Genomic DNA, 16,784 nt, shown 5'->3' with positions numbered 1-16,784 from the left:
CCAGCGCAGGCGGTGGTTCAACTCCTGCGTATAGCGATTACTTAGAAGTTAACGTCGCACCAAAAATGTGACCAAATAAAACGATCAGTTTGGAATTCCTGTCTAATCAGGGCGGTCAGATTTGTCTAAAAGTTTTAAGGCTCGTCATTAAATTAAAATGTATTGCGAACAAATGCTCCATATTTATAGTTTCATTATAATGCATAATGATTGGACTTAAAAAAAGTTGTGTCAACAATCCGAACGGTCCAAAAAAAATCTAAATATAGCTATATCAAATTTCTGAAGTTGTAAACCAGAACAATTAAAATAAAGTTGTAAACCAGAACAATTAAAATAAAACTGTAAACCAGGACAATTATATTAAATAGGTTGAATTACCAATAACACTCTTGCCGCAACCCAGACAAAATAAAATCAATCTACTCGGTAGATGGTCAACAAGAGCGCTTCTGTTCGAGGGGACTTTTTTATTTTTACTACATATCCCAGAAAGCCATTCGAATCGCTCGCCGTATCCAGGAAGTCCCTTCTGGTTGTCAGGCAAACTTTGTTGTGAAAGTGAGGTTTGAGATCAGTCTGTAAAATGTTTCGTTTTATTGAGTAACTCTGCGTTTTCCTGCAACAAATGAGCGTATATTAGAACTACTCGATGAGTAATATACGTGTATGTAGCGACTAACAAAGAGTAGAATATTTGTAGTTTTTTTTCCTTGAAAAATGAAAACAATGCTGCTCAGGATCAGGTAGCTTGAAAAGATGAGTTCCTGCTATGAAAGGGTCCTTCGGGAGGTCCGACCTCTCACAGCTCGGGCTATGGTAGCGGAGCTAAGTGGACCCATCCAGCCAACTCCTGTCCCAGTACCTTGTGACATCTATGAATCGGACGTGGAGCTTTTGTACCTTTCTCGGAAGAAGCTGGTGGGTTTTCTTGAATAGTTATTGAATTATTGTATTGAATAACTGTAGACACAAAGCTCATATTTCTGGTTCATTTTATTATTACATTGGGTTTATTTTGTTCATTTTGCTTAAACTAATTTAGAGTCATTTTCAACAAAGTGGCAAGATGTATCATATGCTATATTTTATGAAACAAGCTGGGCAGATTGATGTTGCAAGGGGAAAGTGGCATGTTATAGAAATGTTCCCCACAGATTTAAAGTAATCTTGATTAAAATGAAATAAGAACAGCTCAGGAATGCACTCCAAATGTATTGTTTGTTTCCATTCCACAAAGGAACAGCTTTGTGGAACAGAGGATCTTTCTCACGTGACATTGCTGCAGATCTGCGTAGACACTCAGGAAAACACGCTGGGTAACTTTGGTAAGGTATACAGAACATCAAGGCACACAAGACACGAGCGTGATGCTGTTTAATCCACAATGGTCACCTTGACCTGATTGTTTCACGTCAGTTTTCAAATCTCAACTGACAATCCCAAAACAAATGAAAAGACAAAAAGACAATAAAGATATATAAACATGGCGTATCAGAGAGCGTGCAAGGTGTACTGACCGTAATATGGTGGCTGAGCTAATAACAGTGTAGGAAACGTCTTCGTTACATCACTTTTGAATCTAAAATTAAGTGCGGACATGACAGGGGATGAGTTATGTCTCGTCCTGCTTGTTTGGGTGTTGTAACTGTTGGTTAACGGTACTTTTTGTTAGGTAACCATGAATTTGTTTGCGTGCTGGTTTTTTTTTTTAACTCTTTTTTCTGGTTGTCTTGTAGGTGTGTACTTGCCCAAATTGTTACAGCTCAGAATGACCAACAGCGTGATTAAATCAATGAGGTAAACATAAAAATCCCAACAAAAATAGGAAAAAGTGCAATTTTTTTGTGGTAAAAAGATCCTTCTGATAATTTACAGTTTTTTTAAAGTTTGGAATAATGTGTCTCCATAGAGACCTAGGAACCGCCCTTTACCACCTACAGGTGCTATGGATGACGCGCTGCTCCCTCCGAGACTTGAGTGGCGTTTCTAATTTCTCCTCCCTGAAGGTAAATTGTCTAGTTTGCAGAAGTCTCCACATTTCACTTTATTTATTCTATATTTTCCCCTCATCTGCTAACCGCTGCAATGGTTTTTGTCTTCTCTGACTCAGGAGCTGTATCTGGCTTATAACAGTATTTCTGAACTGAGTCAGGTTGGTATGCTGGAGAACCTGCAGCTATTAGATCTGGAGGGAAATGATGTAGACGACCTGGTCCAGGTTCAGTATTTGGGATTGTGTGGAAAACTCCAGACTCTCATTCTGGAAGGAAACCCTGTGTGTGCACGTCCAAACCCCACCGCTACTCAGGTAGTGCGCTGCTTTGCTAATGTTTTTATGCCATTAGATTGAGTATTGAACATTTGTTACGTTGTGGGAAATGGAACTGGGATCAGATTACACGAGGCAAACTCAATCTCAAGTGCTGAGCTTTCATTGATCAGATTTGTTTGTTGATCCTTGTCCGTCCTTGTGATGTTGCTGCTGCAAATGCATGGCAAAAAAATAAAAAAATAAATCAAATAAAAGGAAGAGAAAAAAAAATCATGTTGCATTGCATTTAACATTTGCTGTTGCTGTTGTTGTAGGTAGTGGTGCGGGTGTCTCTGCTGTGCCAGCAGGCTTTCAGTCCTCTGCCTTATAATGATCAAAATGGAATTAGCATGTTATTAGACATGAAAGGATTTTGTGATAGTGCTGCCCTTCAACACACCAGCCAGGAAGACATTTAAACACAGCTCCACAACAGGCACACTCCTCATGAAACCGGCAAACATCATCTTTAATATTACAATCTTATTTAGTCTAAGTGAGCTACTGACTGATTCTTTCTGCTTGAAAGACATTTTGCTATGAAAATGTGAAGGACTAACTCCAACTAAGTGTTAAATGCTACACTTTCACGATTCGCTGATCGGAAATCGGAGTGTGCTTTGAGTTTTTTGGGCCACTGTGAATGTCTTTTTTTAAACACCCACCAGCAAAGCATTAATTAGGAAACTGGGGCAATGACGGGAGAGATGCTGGGATGAATATGCATTAGCCTGTGCTTTGTAGTGGATGAGGGCTTCTTGGATTTGCCGTCTTGCCAAACTATCACTCTTCTTGCGCTCTCTTCCCAAAGCGTACACACGCACACACATGCACACACACAGACCCTCACTTCCTCTCACTATTCTCCACCTCTTTTCTCTTTCATTTCCTCCCTGCCAGGCTTTCATTCTCTCTTTCATTCATTGCATCTGCAATGAGGGGAAGGCCAGGGGTACTTTAATTTGATCACACAAGTACCTCAGTCCTTCATTGGAAACTCTTCTCTGCTGTTTTGTTAATTATATTAGAAATTATTTGTAAGATGTCAGTGCTGGATTTTAAGCTAAAATTACATTACTATTACATTTATTTGTTTGTTTATTTCATGTATCCAGGTATATAAAAAGTCTTTTAATTTCTTTTCTACCCAGACAGCAGGATACAGTTATAGAGCTGCGGTGAGGGAGTTGGTCCCTCAGCTTTGTTACCTAGACAATTTAAGTTTGGAGGAGTCCGAGCGTCACTCCAGCAGCACCATGGGAGAAGATTGGGTTGTTCTCCAAACTGCCATCAAAGACAGCAAATTCTTAAGGGCAGCTGCTGTGGGAGGTCTGTGCTTTACACATGTTCTGGGGTCCTTAGATGTACACCTGGTGACAACACTCATTTTTGTCTCTGCAGATGAAACCATGGAGATTTCTTATCCTGGCAGCAGAGGGTTGTCAGCTGGTCATCTTTTTAGCCCTTCCTTTGTTTGGCCCCACCATTCAGCTGATTCCAGACCTACCACAGGCTCCAGACCCAGTTCAGCCATCAGGCCTGGACCTTTACCTCCAAATGGACCAAAACCTGGTACTATAGTCCTACGTCATAAAATTGTTGCAGAGACTTGCATCCTGGCACATGGTTAGGCACTGCTGTGACTATTTTCGGGCTTCACATATTTATGCTGTGAAAAATGTAAATGTGTCTCTGGTGCTTCTTGTATTCCAATAACAACTATTTCTGCTTAGGCGTAACCTTTGACTGATTTTATTCAGTCTGAGCACCACTTCCGGCTTTACCTGCCGACAAAACCCCTCAGAAATATTTACTCCACAGTGCAACCTAGTGGACCTTTGTTTGTGCCACAGTTTCTTATGTCTTCTTACGCTTCTGAAAGGTGCTGGCAATACGAAACTCTGTGGAAATCCCGTCAGGGCGCTCCGAGCAAGACGAGAAAAGTTGAGGGTAGGTGGTGTGTTTGAAAATAAGACACCAAAAAAGGAACTTGAAACAGAGTCAGCGACATTTAAAAAAAAATCATAATCCTCTGTAGCAATGTCAAAGGGACTATGGGAAATGCCACGGGCTCTTTCATACTTGCAGACATACAACACTGGTGTTATCACTATTCTGTTGTGTTTTTTCAACCTCCTCTCTAGGCCTTACTCCGCTCCTCTTTTATTTCATAGACGGCCCCCTCCAGATCTATGTTTTCCCCCCGAGACCTTCCCATCCACATACCTGAGCACACATATGACATCGAGGAGCTTGATGGAGAACGAGATGATGTGTTGGCGGAGCTCAGAGCATGGAGGGAGCACCACAGCAGGTATTTATTACCTGAATATTCACACATTGTAAATACTACATTATTTAAAACTTGGCTTTGGATGGGAATCAAAGATTGCAGCTATAATGATACCCAATATTTGCATCAGTGAAGGAACAACAAAAATGCATCCATATATCTAAAATTTCAAAAGGCAGGTATACTGATCTGAATATCATTGATTTCCAGGCGTGTCGAGTCAATAAAAGCAGAAAGAGCACCCCAGATCCTCACAATTCAGCACAAGAATGAAGAAGAGGAGACAGATTGTTTTGAAGACGAGTTCCCTGCTGTTATGGATGAGAACAGTGGTGAAGAATCTGAAGAAAAAAAGCAGAGCAACACTGAAGAAACTTCATCACCGGATTCTTGTTTTGAATTCCGTTCCTTAGGTGCTTGTTTCTGTTGCAGCTGAAAACAAGAGGCAGATGTTTATTTGGTGCATTAAACTAGTTAATGATGGTAATCATGGCTATGTAATTTTGCTTTATTTCCAGACCTGCGTCACAAAGTAGCAGCCTTGCCAGCTATAACTCAACGTTCTCAATCCGGGGAGACTGTATTGTGTCCTTCCCCACCACTCAGCACTTCAAGAGCCACTGGGAACAGAAAGCAATCTGGGTTTCGTGAGCACAGGCTTCGACCGGGTTTGAAGACCAGTTTGCCTGATATCAAAGGAGTTGGTCACTTCTCTGAGACAGTCAAAGCATCAGAAGTACCAGACCTGAAAAGACAGCAGTTCCAGAAATTACCCAGGATTAGTGTACCCTGCCAAACCCTGCCTGCACTCATACCTCATCCTCCCTCAACAAGACGGTATAGTGATAATAATACTTTATTAGGTGAAAGTGTGAGGTAAATAGTTGATTTAAATGCCAATTGTGGTAAAATTAGCATTTCAAATTCCACGTTTTAGAATTAAATTCTTCTGTTACTTGATATTTTTGATTGTAATTGTGGTTACTTTGTCTTCCAGTGCAGATATGGTCTTGTCTAGTTCTGCCCAAACACGTCTTCCCACTACTGAGATTGCCAACATCTTGGCTTCACCAGCGGTCACTCGTCCTCGCACAGCCCGGGCAGCGCTGCAGAAACACCACCTGCACCGCTCACTCCAGCCCTGTAGAGGGAGCCCTCAGACAAACACACACTAGAATGTGGTCACTGAACAGATACCTTCCTCATATGGACATTACGGACATAGTGTATCGAGATGGGCTTTCATAATTTTTATTTTTAAATTTTCTTTTACAAATATTTAATCTCACATCTACATATTTTTTATAACAATTCTCATCAAAGATACAGTAAATTAATGCAAAGGAGAGAAAAGGAATATTGGAACTCCAGAAACAATTGTGTACTTTGTTTGAATCCTCGTGATGTTATAGCCCCCTCACACCACGCGAGGGGGCGCTGTGTCTGTAAACATTAAAACCAACCTTTTGCTAAAACCATCAGCTTTAATTGCAGCGTGCCAGTGCCTGTCTCCCAGTGGATCACATTGGAACATTTACGGTAAGAATTTTTCTTTTGTATTTCTACAGCATTGCTATGGGGCACTAATAATTGCATCTACTCATACTAACACAGGTAGAATTCAAAACAGTTCTGTTTAAAATTAAAACTGTCACTATTCAATACTTTTTTCCCCAGGCATGCAAGAAATTACCCCTCTATTGAACCTAATCTAGGTGGAACACATGAAAGTACTGTAATTATGACATGAAGCCAGAAACATCAAGAGAGAAAACACAAAAGCCGCAGAAACATCAAATGGCGCCAATGTTTTGTTTCTTTAGGGCATGTGATATGCAGAACAGTTTTGAAGCATTCCCACTGATCTTAAAATAAAACTTTTTACAGCTTGCCCAAAATGCTATTGGGATGAGCCTGACACAAGCCCACACATGGCACAGCCATCCCCCAACACGTTGCCATGGGTAATTGGTTTTGGTTACGGTAACATTATGTAAATATAGTGCAGACAATCATTAAACTAACACAGCTGATAATGCGCCTCACAGTAGTGCTGGATCAAGAAGTGTACACACGTCGGGGAGCAATGTATTACTTGTGTATACAGTAAATGCACACGTATTCAGGTTCTATCAACCATAAGATGGCTCTTATGTAATGCGAATATTTGATCTTGCAGCATTTTCCATCCTTCCATCACCGTCACACATCAGACGAATATAAGTCACATCTATAACAAATGTGCTCTAAAAAGTCTTAAAGAAAAATGTTGGAGGAACGAACTGTTTGTGTGCTTCTATGTACAGTTCATCCCTTGTCACACAGCTCTATTCTGTTCTATTTCACTTAGGCTGAAGTGGATAATTCCATTATTCAGCATGTCGTTCTGAAGAGATGATCTGATTTAGTCGATCCTGGTTTATGTTGTGAAGGTTGTGACATTTCACACCAGTCTTAACACTATCAGAAACATCTAACAATCTATCATCATAAAACAATATGGCATCTTCATGCTATAATATAATGTGTCATTTGGGAATAATGAAATAAGAAAGGGGACATATTTTACTATTAGGCACAGTGAGTTAAAAAACTGCCATATGAGTCCAGGCAGGCCCAGGAGAAGCTGTTTGTGCAGTACAGTACACATGGACTTCAACATTCAGCCTGAAGGAATGTTCCATCACTAAAAAAATATCACATTCCAATGTTTTCCCTCTGGGGACACCTCAAACCTGATGCAGACATGCAGCCTAAACGTGACACTGACTGTTGTTGGCATTTATTACATTTTCTTTCTTGTCATTCAACTGTCAAAAGCCATTAAAATTCTCCACAACATTTAAGTCATAAAATTGCATAGATCTAGGGAGGAAAGGAAATTATTGTATGTTAAATAATCATAGGAGCTGTGATTTATGAGAGGCAGCTTTAGACATGCAGAGGCTATATTATTCACCATGCCAGAAAGCAATCTTCTGACTCATTGTTTAGTGATGCTGAATTAATAACCGGAGCTAATACAGCATTTTCATTTCAGTCTGAGTCAAGGTCATCTCTACAGCTACTGTGTGCAGCAGCTGGGCTTTGCCTGTTGTTGATCAGGATGAGAAGAAAGTGTACTGAAATAGAGGAGAGAGAGCTGGAAAGCCTCTGTATTACAGTTCTTGAGATGCTTTTTGAAGAAGTGCCGAGGTCTTACAAGGACATCACAATGTAGAATAATCTGTTCAGACTCCAAACTCTTGTTTTTTTTTTTTTTTAAACTTTTCTCCTTGTGATGCCCTTGCAGTTTCTTTTCAGTGCTAGTGTTTAATTTAATATTGACCTGTATTATAAACTATTTTTTAAACAAATTAACATGTTTTGCAGTAGTTTCCATATAAAGAGTGATTTTTATTCTTATAATTATGTTGTAGGTGAGAATGTCCCCATTGCAGGATATATTTATCTTATCTTATCCTATTCTATAGCCTATCTTAAAATTAATCTGTGTATACTAAATATTTTAAAGATGACATTTTGTGCATAAATATGGGGTCAAGCTAATATCACATTGTGATTTTTAATTTTTATGGGTGTCTCACGCCTCCAGATTGATTCTTGTGTTTCCTCTGGTTACAAGCCTATTGAGTAAATATGGTTTAAAACTCTTTTATTTAAAAAAAAAGTACATGGTATTGTATATATTTAAATAACCATCAATTTACTGATTGGCTTTCTTAAACTTGCTTGCCTAAAATGAAGGTCATTGTGGGCAAATAAACACCATCTCTATAAAAAGCGACAATTACAATGGCAATTTCAAATAGCATACAAACCAATAAAAAGATATATAAAACAAGACAAGAAAAGATAGGGACCAACTGTGAAAATTACTATAGTATTCCACATAGTCTTCGGGCACCCATAGGCTGCATTTAAAGTTTTATAGTTTATAAAAATTGTTGCACACTTTATAATTAAGGAACCTGTGGATTGTTAAAAAAGTCACCTCCCACATCTAATATATTATTTTTTAGAATTTAGATGATTTCTGGAATTCTGAAAACAATATTCTAGTAGCCACTAATAACCGGAAACAGCTTTCCCCAACTTCCGGTATTGTTTGGCACGAGCGGACTTTGCGGACCGAGGCATAAAGTGATGCGTTTACGTTACATCGCGGCCGTCTGAGAATACACGGGTAAGTTTCGGGCCCTGTGTTTCAATATCAAGCCGGAAAAATAACGATTTAATTTATATTTTACGTACATTTGTTGAAGATGCAACAAGTGGGAAAGAGGGAGCTGAGAACATTGCACCTGCGCCAGTAAGACGGCCGAACAAGAAACTTTGGTAAGTTTAATAAAAAAGACGAACTGGTATTTAGCTGTCAGGATGGCTTTATTATCATGTAGCTGTTTACATAACAGTTTTTTTTAATTTGCTACACATTGCTTGGCTGCTGCATGTTAAAGTTTGTGATCGATAAAATAACTGTAGCTCAGATTATATTGACTTTTTGAGAAAGCAATATGTCCATTGTCTCCATGCAAAATGTTGGAAATTACTTATTGCGAAATTCTGTTTCTGGAGAAATTCAGTACCATATTTGTACACCACAAATGTAAACCAGCAGCATTAGTTTGATATTTGCTTTTGTATTTTTGTCATTAATATATGTAGCCATAATCTAATATTCAATTCTCAGAAGTGCATTAGAACTAAACAGTAATTACTCCATGTGAGATAAGGCGTGTTCTGGTTTTTGTAATAAGTTTAGCCTCAATACATTTATTATATAGCTATAATAGTTTTGTGTCTATTATAGGTTTGTTATTAATACATTTCTTTCTCTTAACTGGACACAGCCATTGTCAATTTGGATCTTCCTACTTTCAGCTTCCCCCTTTGTTGTATTTACCTCCAACTTCCTCCTCATTTCACACATTTTGTTTAACTTCTCTTTCCTTATAATTCCGATATTTCATTGATGGACCAAAGCACGCCGACTAGCTTGACACGATTATTGCCCTCTGGCATGTTGTAATTATAACGCTGCATAAATATTGCACTGAAGTGGAATTTCCTATTACTATCTCGTCTTCATGTGTGGTATAAATCTTGATGGATCTTATCTGGAAATGTTTTAATGAGTAGCTGCTTAAAAATGAGGCTGAGCGAGGGCATTGTTCCATACGTTTTATAGCAATCCTATTACAATTCTGGAACAGCGCAAACCTCTAGAAAGTAGCAAAATGGAGGTGGGGTATTAAATTCAGCTCAATACTTACATTATAAGTTTCATATGCTCAGAGGCACAGCATTGACAATTTGAGTCTGACACCATGACTCTTCCAAATGTCTCATGATGTCAATTTATCATTTAAACAACCAAATGAATCAATGTCTGAAACTAGATTAATGCCACAGCCTGGGTCTGGTCCTCCAGGGCTGCCACATAACGTTTCAGCTTTGTAAAACCCATAACTCTTTTTTTTAATTTTTAAAAAAAGAAGAAAGTAAATCATATGATCTTTGACCTTTTGCTCATGTGAAATTGCTCCAGTGGGATTCATCCGTCCAGGTAATAAATAAAATTACACACAAACATAGATGTCATGTACGTTATTATAACCATCCTTGATTCCTGATGTGGAGTAGAAAAGATAATATTAATGATCGACTCTAATTTAAAGGTCACATGTTGTTATTTGCTACCATATCCTGAGGGCCATCAGTAATCCTGTAAGAAACACAATGTTCCTTTTATCAGTTGACAAGCTGATACATGATTTTTCATCTTCTCCACCAACTAGAAATACATCACTGGTTAAAGCACAGACATGTCGTTATTGTCCAATATGTTGGATACTCTTCTCACCTTGTCTCGCTCATCAGCTATCCTGTCACACTTTAAAAAAGTGATTGGAAGCCCCTTCACTTGGTAAATGCTGTTTTCAAAAGCGAGTATGTCTGTCACAGCTGAAGTGGGGTAATTTCCTGGTGCAGAGGCAGTGTTTTATAACGCAGATGATTGCGTTCGAGTGTAATAGATGGCGAGAAAGTGATAGATGTGTGATTTCCAAGTAATAAACCAGCTGCCTGACTGTCACGGCCTGTCTTACTGGTCGGTGTGGAGGGGAGGATAAGCTGTAATACATCCAAATAGATGAGGTCCAGATTTAATACAACCAACTGGGGAAACTGGTGGCTGCAGGATTAACATCTATGACGAGAGAAGCAGGAGTCACATCTAAGTTGCTAATTCATGGTGAAAATATAAATGATTCAAAGTCAATGTGCAGTTTACTTCCATTAATTTATTATTAAAGTGTTGAGCATTGAGGTTGGCAACCCTCGTGTAAAGACAGGTAGAGGGGCAGCAGGATCTACAAAGATCTCCGTACGCTGAAGTGTTCAGTGCAATCATAGTGACACACTTTTAAAAAGAGCCGAGTTACCCTCAGGTAGAAAGACTGTAAAACACGTTCGACCACATCAGCAAGCTGAATGACTCAACATTTTCCCCTTCTGATATGAGACATTTTCTAAAAAGCAACATGCAAAGAGAGATAAATCGTGTTTAAATGTGTCAGCTGGAGAAAGATCCGCACCACATATCTCTGCTCACCACAGCAGGCAGCAACAGGGGAATTGTGGGTAATAAGGAATACTTTGTTCCTTCATTGAATGAAACGAACACCTGATGACCCGGTGGAGCTTTTCTAGATACCACTATGATATATACCTCTCGAATTTCGGTTTTTCCTCTTTAAATGTCTTTCCTTTTTTCCCTATCTGGTTTCTGAGCATAAAGAGGGAGTGGTGTTTTGCCGGTCATGTGATCCTGTCTGAACACAATTGACGGTGTTTTTCATTGGCTGTTTTTCTTTTCTTTGAAAGAGGCGTTGGTTTCCCGGGTGACGGGGAATGGCCACACCACTTCACTTTTCTCCACATCTGCCTCCCCTCCCCTTTTCCCTGCTTCCCACTCTGTGTGTGCCTCTCTCGCTCGCTGGGGCTTCTCAGGCTGGATCAGGTAGCCTGCGAGCACAACACACAGACGCTGACAGTGACAGGCTTGTATGGCTCTTCCTCTTCCACTCTTCTCCTTTTTCACCAGGCCGGCAGTCCTCTAGACCAGCAGACTGCTGGAGGTAAGGCAAACCTTTATCACCGGGGGTCAGAAATTAAATGTGTTTCGGTTAAGTTTTCTGGTTTGTTTCTCCAAGTAAGTACTCAGATGAACTTTGGGGCTTTGGCTATTGTTTTTGTAGCCAGTATGATGACAGTGTTTCATGCTGCAACCACATGTAGAATGTGCTAACAGCTTTTAATGGTTGTTATGCACAAGATATTGTGGTGACAGCTTTAGCATGTATGTCTTGGCTTTATCGCCTAAGCTGAGGTTTGGGCCACTTGGTGAGGATTTTCAGGCACGGTTACCGTCTTGAAGTGGCTTGTCTTGTTTGTCTTCACCAACCAGGTGCTTGTTTCAGCATTTGGTTGCCATGGTAATCTTGAAATCGGGCTCTCTGGCCTTTTCCTCAGGTGCACTTTATCTGATGACCCGGAACATCCTCTATAATCACACACACACACACAGACACACACACAGACACACACACACACAGACACACACACACACACAGACACACACACACACACACACACACACACACCACACACACACACACTGCGTCTGTTTTACGACACCTGACCCCTCAAATGAAAGAAGAGTGATTTTTTTTTTTATTTAGGCTTTTTTTTCCTTGTTGATGAACAAGCATTAAAAATATACATAAAAGTATAGTTTCATAATAGTCGTGAGGGAATCTTCAGTGGCAGCTTGCATATACAGTATTGACAACTGCTGTGTCTGCTTAAACCCTTTACCTTATCTACACTCATAAAAACAACAAAATATGTTTCGTCAGTAAAGAAAATAATTGTATTTTTAGATTCTAGTGGTTACCAATAAGTCCTTGACTCATAAATAATGTAATATTGCAACAACTTGGTTTAATAATAATAAACAGGATCCTAAAGAAAACCGAGAACATTACATGATGTAAGGTAAACAATCAAATTTCTGACCACTCTTTAGCAGATAAAGAAGTGAGTAATATTGCAGGAAATATATTTTAAGGTGGATTTAAAAATCTGTCTGTCCCTATAAAGACTTTTCCACTGGAGGGGAGCCTTGCCTCAGGCCCTTTTTAGCCAGTTGACCTCAGACCACCTTAAACAGATGAAGAGCCTTAAATCTTGCTGAAGACTGTTGGTCAATCACTGGGGCTTCACTGTTTAGAATCACTGAATTAACTTGTGTTTAAGGCTGGAAATTGAATCAATTCATGTTTCTGTTGTTACCCGGAGTAATGTGACTTAACGGCGATGCTGTTCTAGTCAACTCAGTTATATTCATGGATTTATATAAGATTCATGCTGTTGGAGTGGGTGTAATTGCTCCATGTCCTAGCATTGTGTAGCTGATGCAACTGGGAGGAAACTGGTGCTGAAGCCTTCTTGTTGCATTTGACAGCCTGCCATGATGTCACCGCTGCTGACCAGACAATCCCAACATTCCTGCTGGTACGGGTTGCGCAAGCATAAAGGGTGGGAGAGATGTAGGAGAGGTGCACAGACTTGCACACATATGGTCTTTGTCTAAGTGTTTATTAATAATCTGACATATACACCCACACACAAATACCCACAACCCCCACGTACACACATTAATTCAGTGTCATGCACATGCCCACTCCAGCACACCCTCAAACCTCCTACCTCCCTGATGAAAATGCTGATTGTCATCTTACCACGCTTGTTAAAACTCAACAAGTATGTAAGGATCTGTTCTTGTTTTTTTTTTATTTTAGTATTTTGCATTTGAATGCTCAGCCTCAATCTGATGTTAGAAGGGCATAATTACAGGGATCCATCTCTGCCATCTGTTTCTGTAGATGTGCATCATTATATTTTTCTTGTTTGTTGTGTTCTAGAGCTCACATTCTTTATGAGTGTTTATAGTGTGTGATTAAAGCTGCAAAGGCCTGTTTTATTCGGCGACGGGCCTCTTTTTATGCCGTAACTCCGCTGAAGAAAGGCTGAGATGACAGGCCTGGAGCTTTGAAAAATTTTAAATGCGGTCTCCGCTGTCTGAGCTGCAGCTGTTTGGATAGTCCTTTCCCCAGACAATACGCAGAATAGACCAGTATTGTAAACAGTGTTTTGAGTAAATAGACCGAAAAAGTGAAGGTGACATTTTGGTTTATATTGAGGACAAATTGAAAAGCGTTTAGGCTCGGCAAAGGGATGTAAAAAAGCGTTGTCAGACAAACAAACTGCGTGCAGAGGCATGCAGACTAAGGTGCAGACAGGCAGACCTGGCGTCAGGAAGTACATTCGGGGGGCTTATGATGCTTTTGTTCACCTCCGACCTTTAACCTCTCCCCACCCGATGGCTCCCGTGTTGCTAACTGCCATTTCCTGTGTTTCCTGTGTTCTCACTTTCACTGACTTTTGTAATTACATAGATAATAAAGGTGGCACCTGGTGCACTCGAGGGCTTTTTTTCCACAGTCGCCATATTGACAACACAGGTGCACACAAGTGTACACGATCAAATTTTCCTGAATGTTATGTTCTGTTCAAATTAGCCTTGAAGGCTATGTTAAATCAAGCAGCATGTTCAGTCTTTTTTAGCGACACTTAAACATTGCACCATGAGATTATAGACAATATTTTGCTGTTTTTGTGAATGGAGGAACTTAGTCATGGGCCTGTCTGAACTGGTTTTGAATAACAAGCAAGAGGCAGAAACAAAAGTGCAAGGAGTACAGCCAAGGATGTGACAACTTGGAAGCTATTACAAGCCAACTGTGGCTCTCCTGTGGGCTCCATTTATGTGATGACTGCTCACAAAGTTGAAAAAAAAGACATAGGCTTGGTGTTTTATGTGGTGTAAAAGAAAGTAAGGAAAGCTTAATAAAACAATGTCCACCTATTTTAATACAGCCAAAGGTGTCTGTTTAACAGATATATTGACATTCAATTCAGCCGGGCTTGAGAAGTAAAGTACTTTGTTGTTGCTGTGGGAAACGCTATATTTACTTCTCAACAGTACCATTACTTCTGGCCAGTGGAAGCATGTAGCCTGTCATAATGATAGTCATAGCTATATTACTTTAGCCACAACATTGGCCTGACCATAATGAGATAGCAATGGTATATTTAGGCTTATTTTGTAAAATGAAGCACTGTTACCTCGCATGGTTTACCATCGCCGTGGCAGTAAAAGTTCAGAATTTTGTTTTCATGGTTTCCTTTTGCTCTGGGTTTGACTCATCGCAGTCTCAGTTTACCCACCAACAATTCCAGCAGAAATTAGCAAATTTCTTTTGTTTTCCAGCTGTCTCTTGACATGACAACAGCAGTTTAGTGACTGAACTATCAAGACTGAAAGCTAGGTTTTGAATTTAAATGGTCACGCGGCTTGTAAGTTTTCAGATAAAACCCTCCCAAAGGAGCTGACATCTTTTCCTACAATTTGAAGTGCTTATTGGGTAATCTTTAGTTTCAACGCCCGTGGATCTGTCTGCACAAGAAATCTTTCGTCAGTGTTAAACAAATTAGGATCATTTTGCAGTGGAAAGGAACAACTTCAGGTTCCGGACAGCTGTCAAGTAAAAAGGGCTTCACCTGTTGACAGCTGTTTAGTGAAAGGCTGAACAAACAGAGAGAAAGGGGGGCAGTTTTAGGGGGCTTCTTGCCAGGGACAACAAGACATACAGAAACTTTAAGCTATTCATTCCTATTGAATAATTCCAACAAAGCCACCATCAGCATGTATGCCCTTAACTCTTCTCCCATTCCCAGAGCCTATTGAGCTGCCGCCAATGCCTCCACGTCTAAGCCATGGGGGCTATCTTCTCTTGGGAAGTCCTTTATTACTATTACTTGTTAAGGTATGAACTCAAGACTTGTGATGTTGATTTCATTTTCAGCCTTTTCGCCTTGGAGATAAGAGGTGAGATGCTTCAAATTGGATGGGTTTCTTCCCAATAGTGCAGTTTTCAAAGGTTGTTCAGCCTTGTCTTTGTTTTCTTTAGCGTCCTTTCTGAATGGACACGGAGAAGGGGGGAAGGGGATGCAAGAATGTTGGACTCACACTGAAAAAGAGGGATAGAGTGGGGTGTGTCAGGGGAGACAGTGGGAGTGGGAGATACCCTGAGGAATGCCTGGAAGGTGTCAAAGAGGTCTGGGACACACTGGACTGATAATCCTGCACATCAGATTACAATAGCCTCACCCAGCACTCTTTTTCAGCATTCGGACCTGTCTGTCTTCAGTGGCTTAAAACAATAAGCAGGGACCATGGTCACTTAACCTTTTCTGCCTCAGCTTTACCAAAAAGTGCTGATGGTGGACAAGTACATAATCCTCTGAAAGTTTAATAGCCTGTCAGGATCCATATTATATACTTAACTTGTCTCTTACTTTAAAAATATAACTCCCCTGTGCCACCTTAGCCTTTTCGCACTGCGTCCTTTCGCACACATGCCTCAGGAGATCGTCTGTTCACTTCACTTTTTTCGGTGTGGTCTAAGTGATTTGTCAGACAACACAGCTTTTAGATGTGCCAAGAGCTTTTGCTTTATAGACTGAATAGTACAACAGTTGAAGTGACTCTCAGTAGGCCTGTCTGATTCAGGCTAGTCTCGCTAAAAGCTGTCGCATTCTTTACTGTGGTCTTCTGTTTGCCTTGAATTAATGGAACTTTTGAATACATTTATTGTTGAGCAGCTTCTAAGTATAATGCTATTACTGCAGGTATTTTATGTCCTTATTTGTCTCTTCGGAAACCAATTTGATATCAGATGAAGGCAAAGTACCATAATTTCCGGACTATAGAGCGCACCTGATTATAAGCCGCATAATCTAATTTTAGAAAGAAAATCAATTTTGTACTTATACAAGCCGCACCGGATTTTAAGCCGCAGGTATCCCACGTAGTAATATGAAAAATTAGATCGAAAACATTCAGTACCGGTATATGTTTTTATTACCGTAAGAGACGAGTCACTGACGAGTGACAAACAGACAGGTAAGAAACAACAGCCACTCTTTTCACTTGTATGTTTATACAGAGACCTTAAATCCAAATTTTATCACGTCAGGATTTTTTAA

The 16,784-nt window shown here is 39.9% G+C and overlaps 1 protein-coding gene across 2 annotated transcripts; it reads left to right on the top strand.

Annotated features, from left to right (window-relative positions):
- The first annotated feature begins 62 nt into the window (after nt 1-62).
- On the top strand, nt 63-10,200 carry lrrc56 (leucine rich repeat containing 56). Of its 2 annotated transcripts, XM_057052867.1 has the most exons (14): nt 63-921; nt 1,241-1,328; nt 1,740-1,800; nt 1,913-2,009; nt 2,114-2,311; nt 3,466-3,643; nt 3,716-3,886; nt 4,197-4,264; nt 4,489-4,628; nt 4,818-5,020; nt 5,126-5,444; nt 5,605-8,793; nt 8,873-8,945; nt 9,461-10,200. In XM_057052867.1, the coding sequence occupies exons 1-12, from the start codon at nt 760-762 to the stop codon at nt 5,780-5,782; spliced, it is 1,863 nt and encodes a 620-aa protein (XP_056908847.1). In that variant the 5' UTR covers nt 63-759; the 3' UTR covers nt 5,783-8,793; nt 8,873-8,945; nt 9,461-10,200. The 2 variants fall into 2 exon arrangements, with proteins under 2 accessions (XP_056908847.1, XP_056908848.1); XM_057052868.1 differs by lacking the exons at nt 8,873-8,945; nt 9,461-10,200 and having other exon boundaries at nt 5,610-5,775.
- The last annotated feature ends 6,584 nt before the right edge of the window (nt 10,201-16,784 follow it).

The sequence above is a fragment of the Takifugu flavidus genome, chromosome 13 (genome assembly GCF_003711565.1).
Source record: "Takifugu flavidus isolate HTHZ2018 chromosome 13, ASM371156v2, whole genome shotgun sequence".
NCBI classification, from domain to species: domain Eukaryota; kingdom Metazoa; phylum Chordata; class Actinopteri; order Tetraodontiformes; family Tetraodontidae; genus Takifugu; species Takifugu flavidus.
The sequence above is the reverse complement of the archived record's forward strand: the minus strand, read 5'-3'. Positions and strand labels throughout refer to the sequence as shown.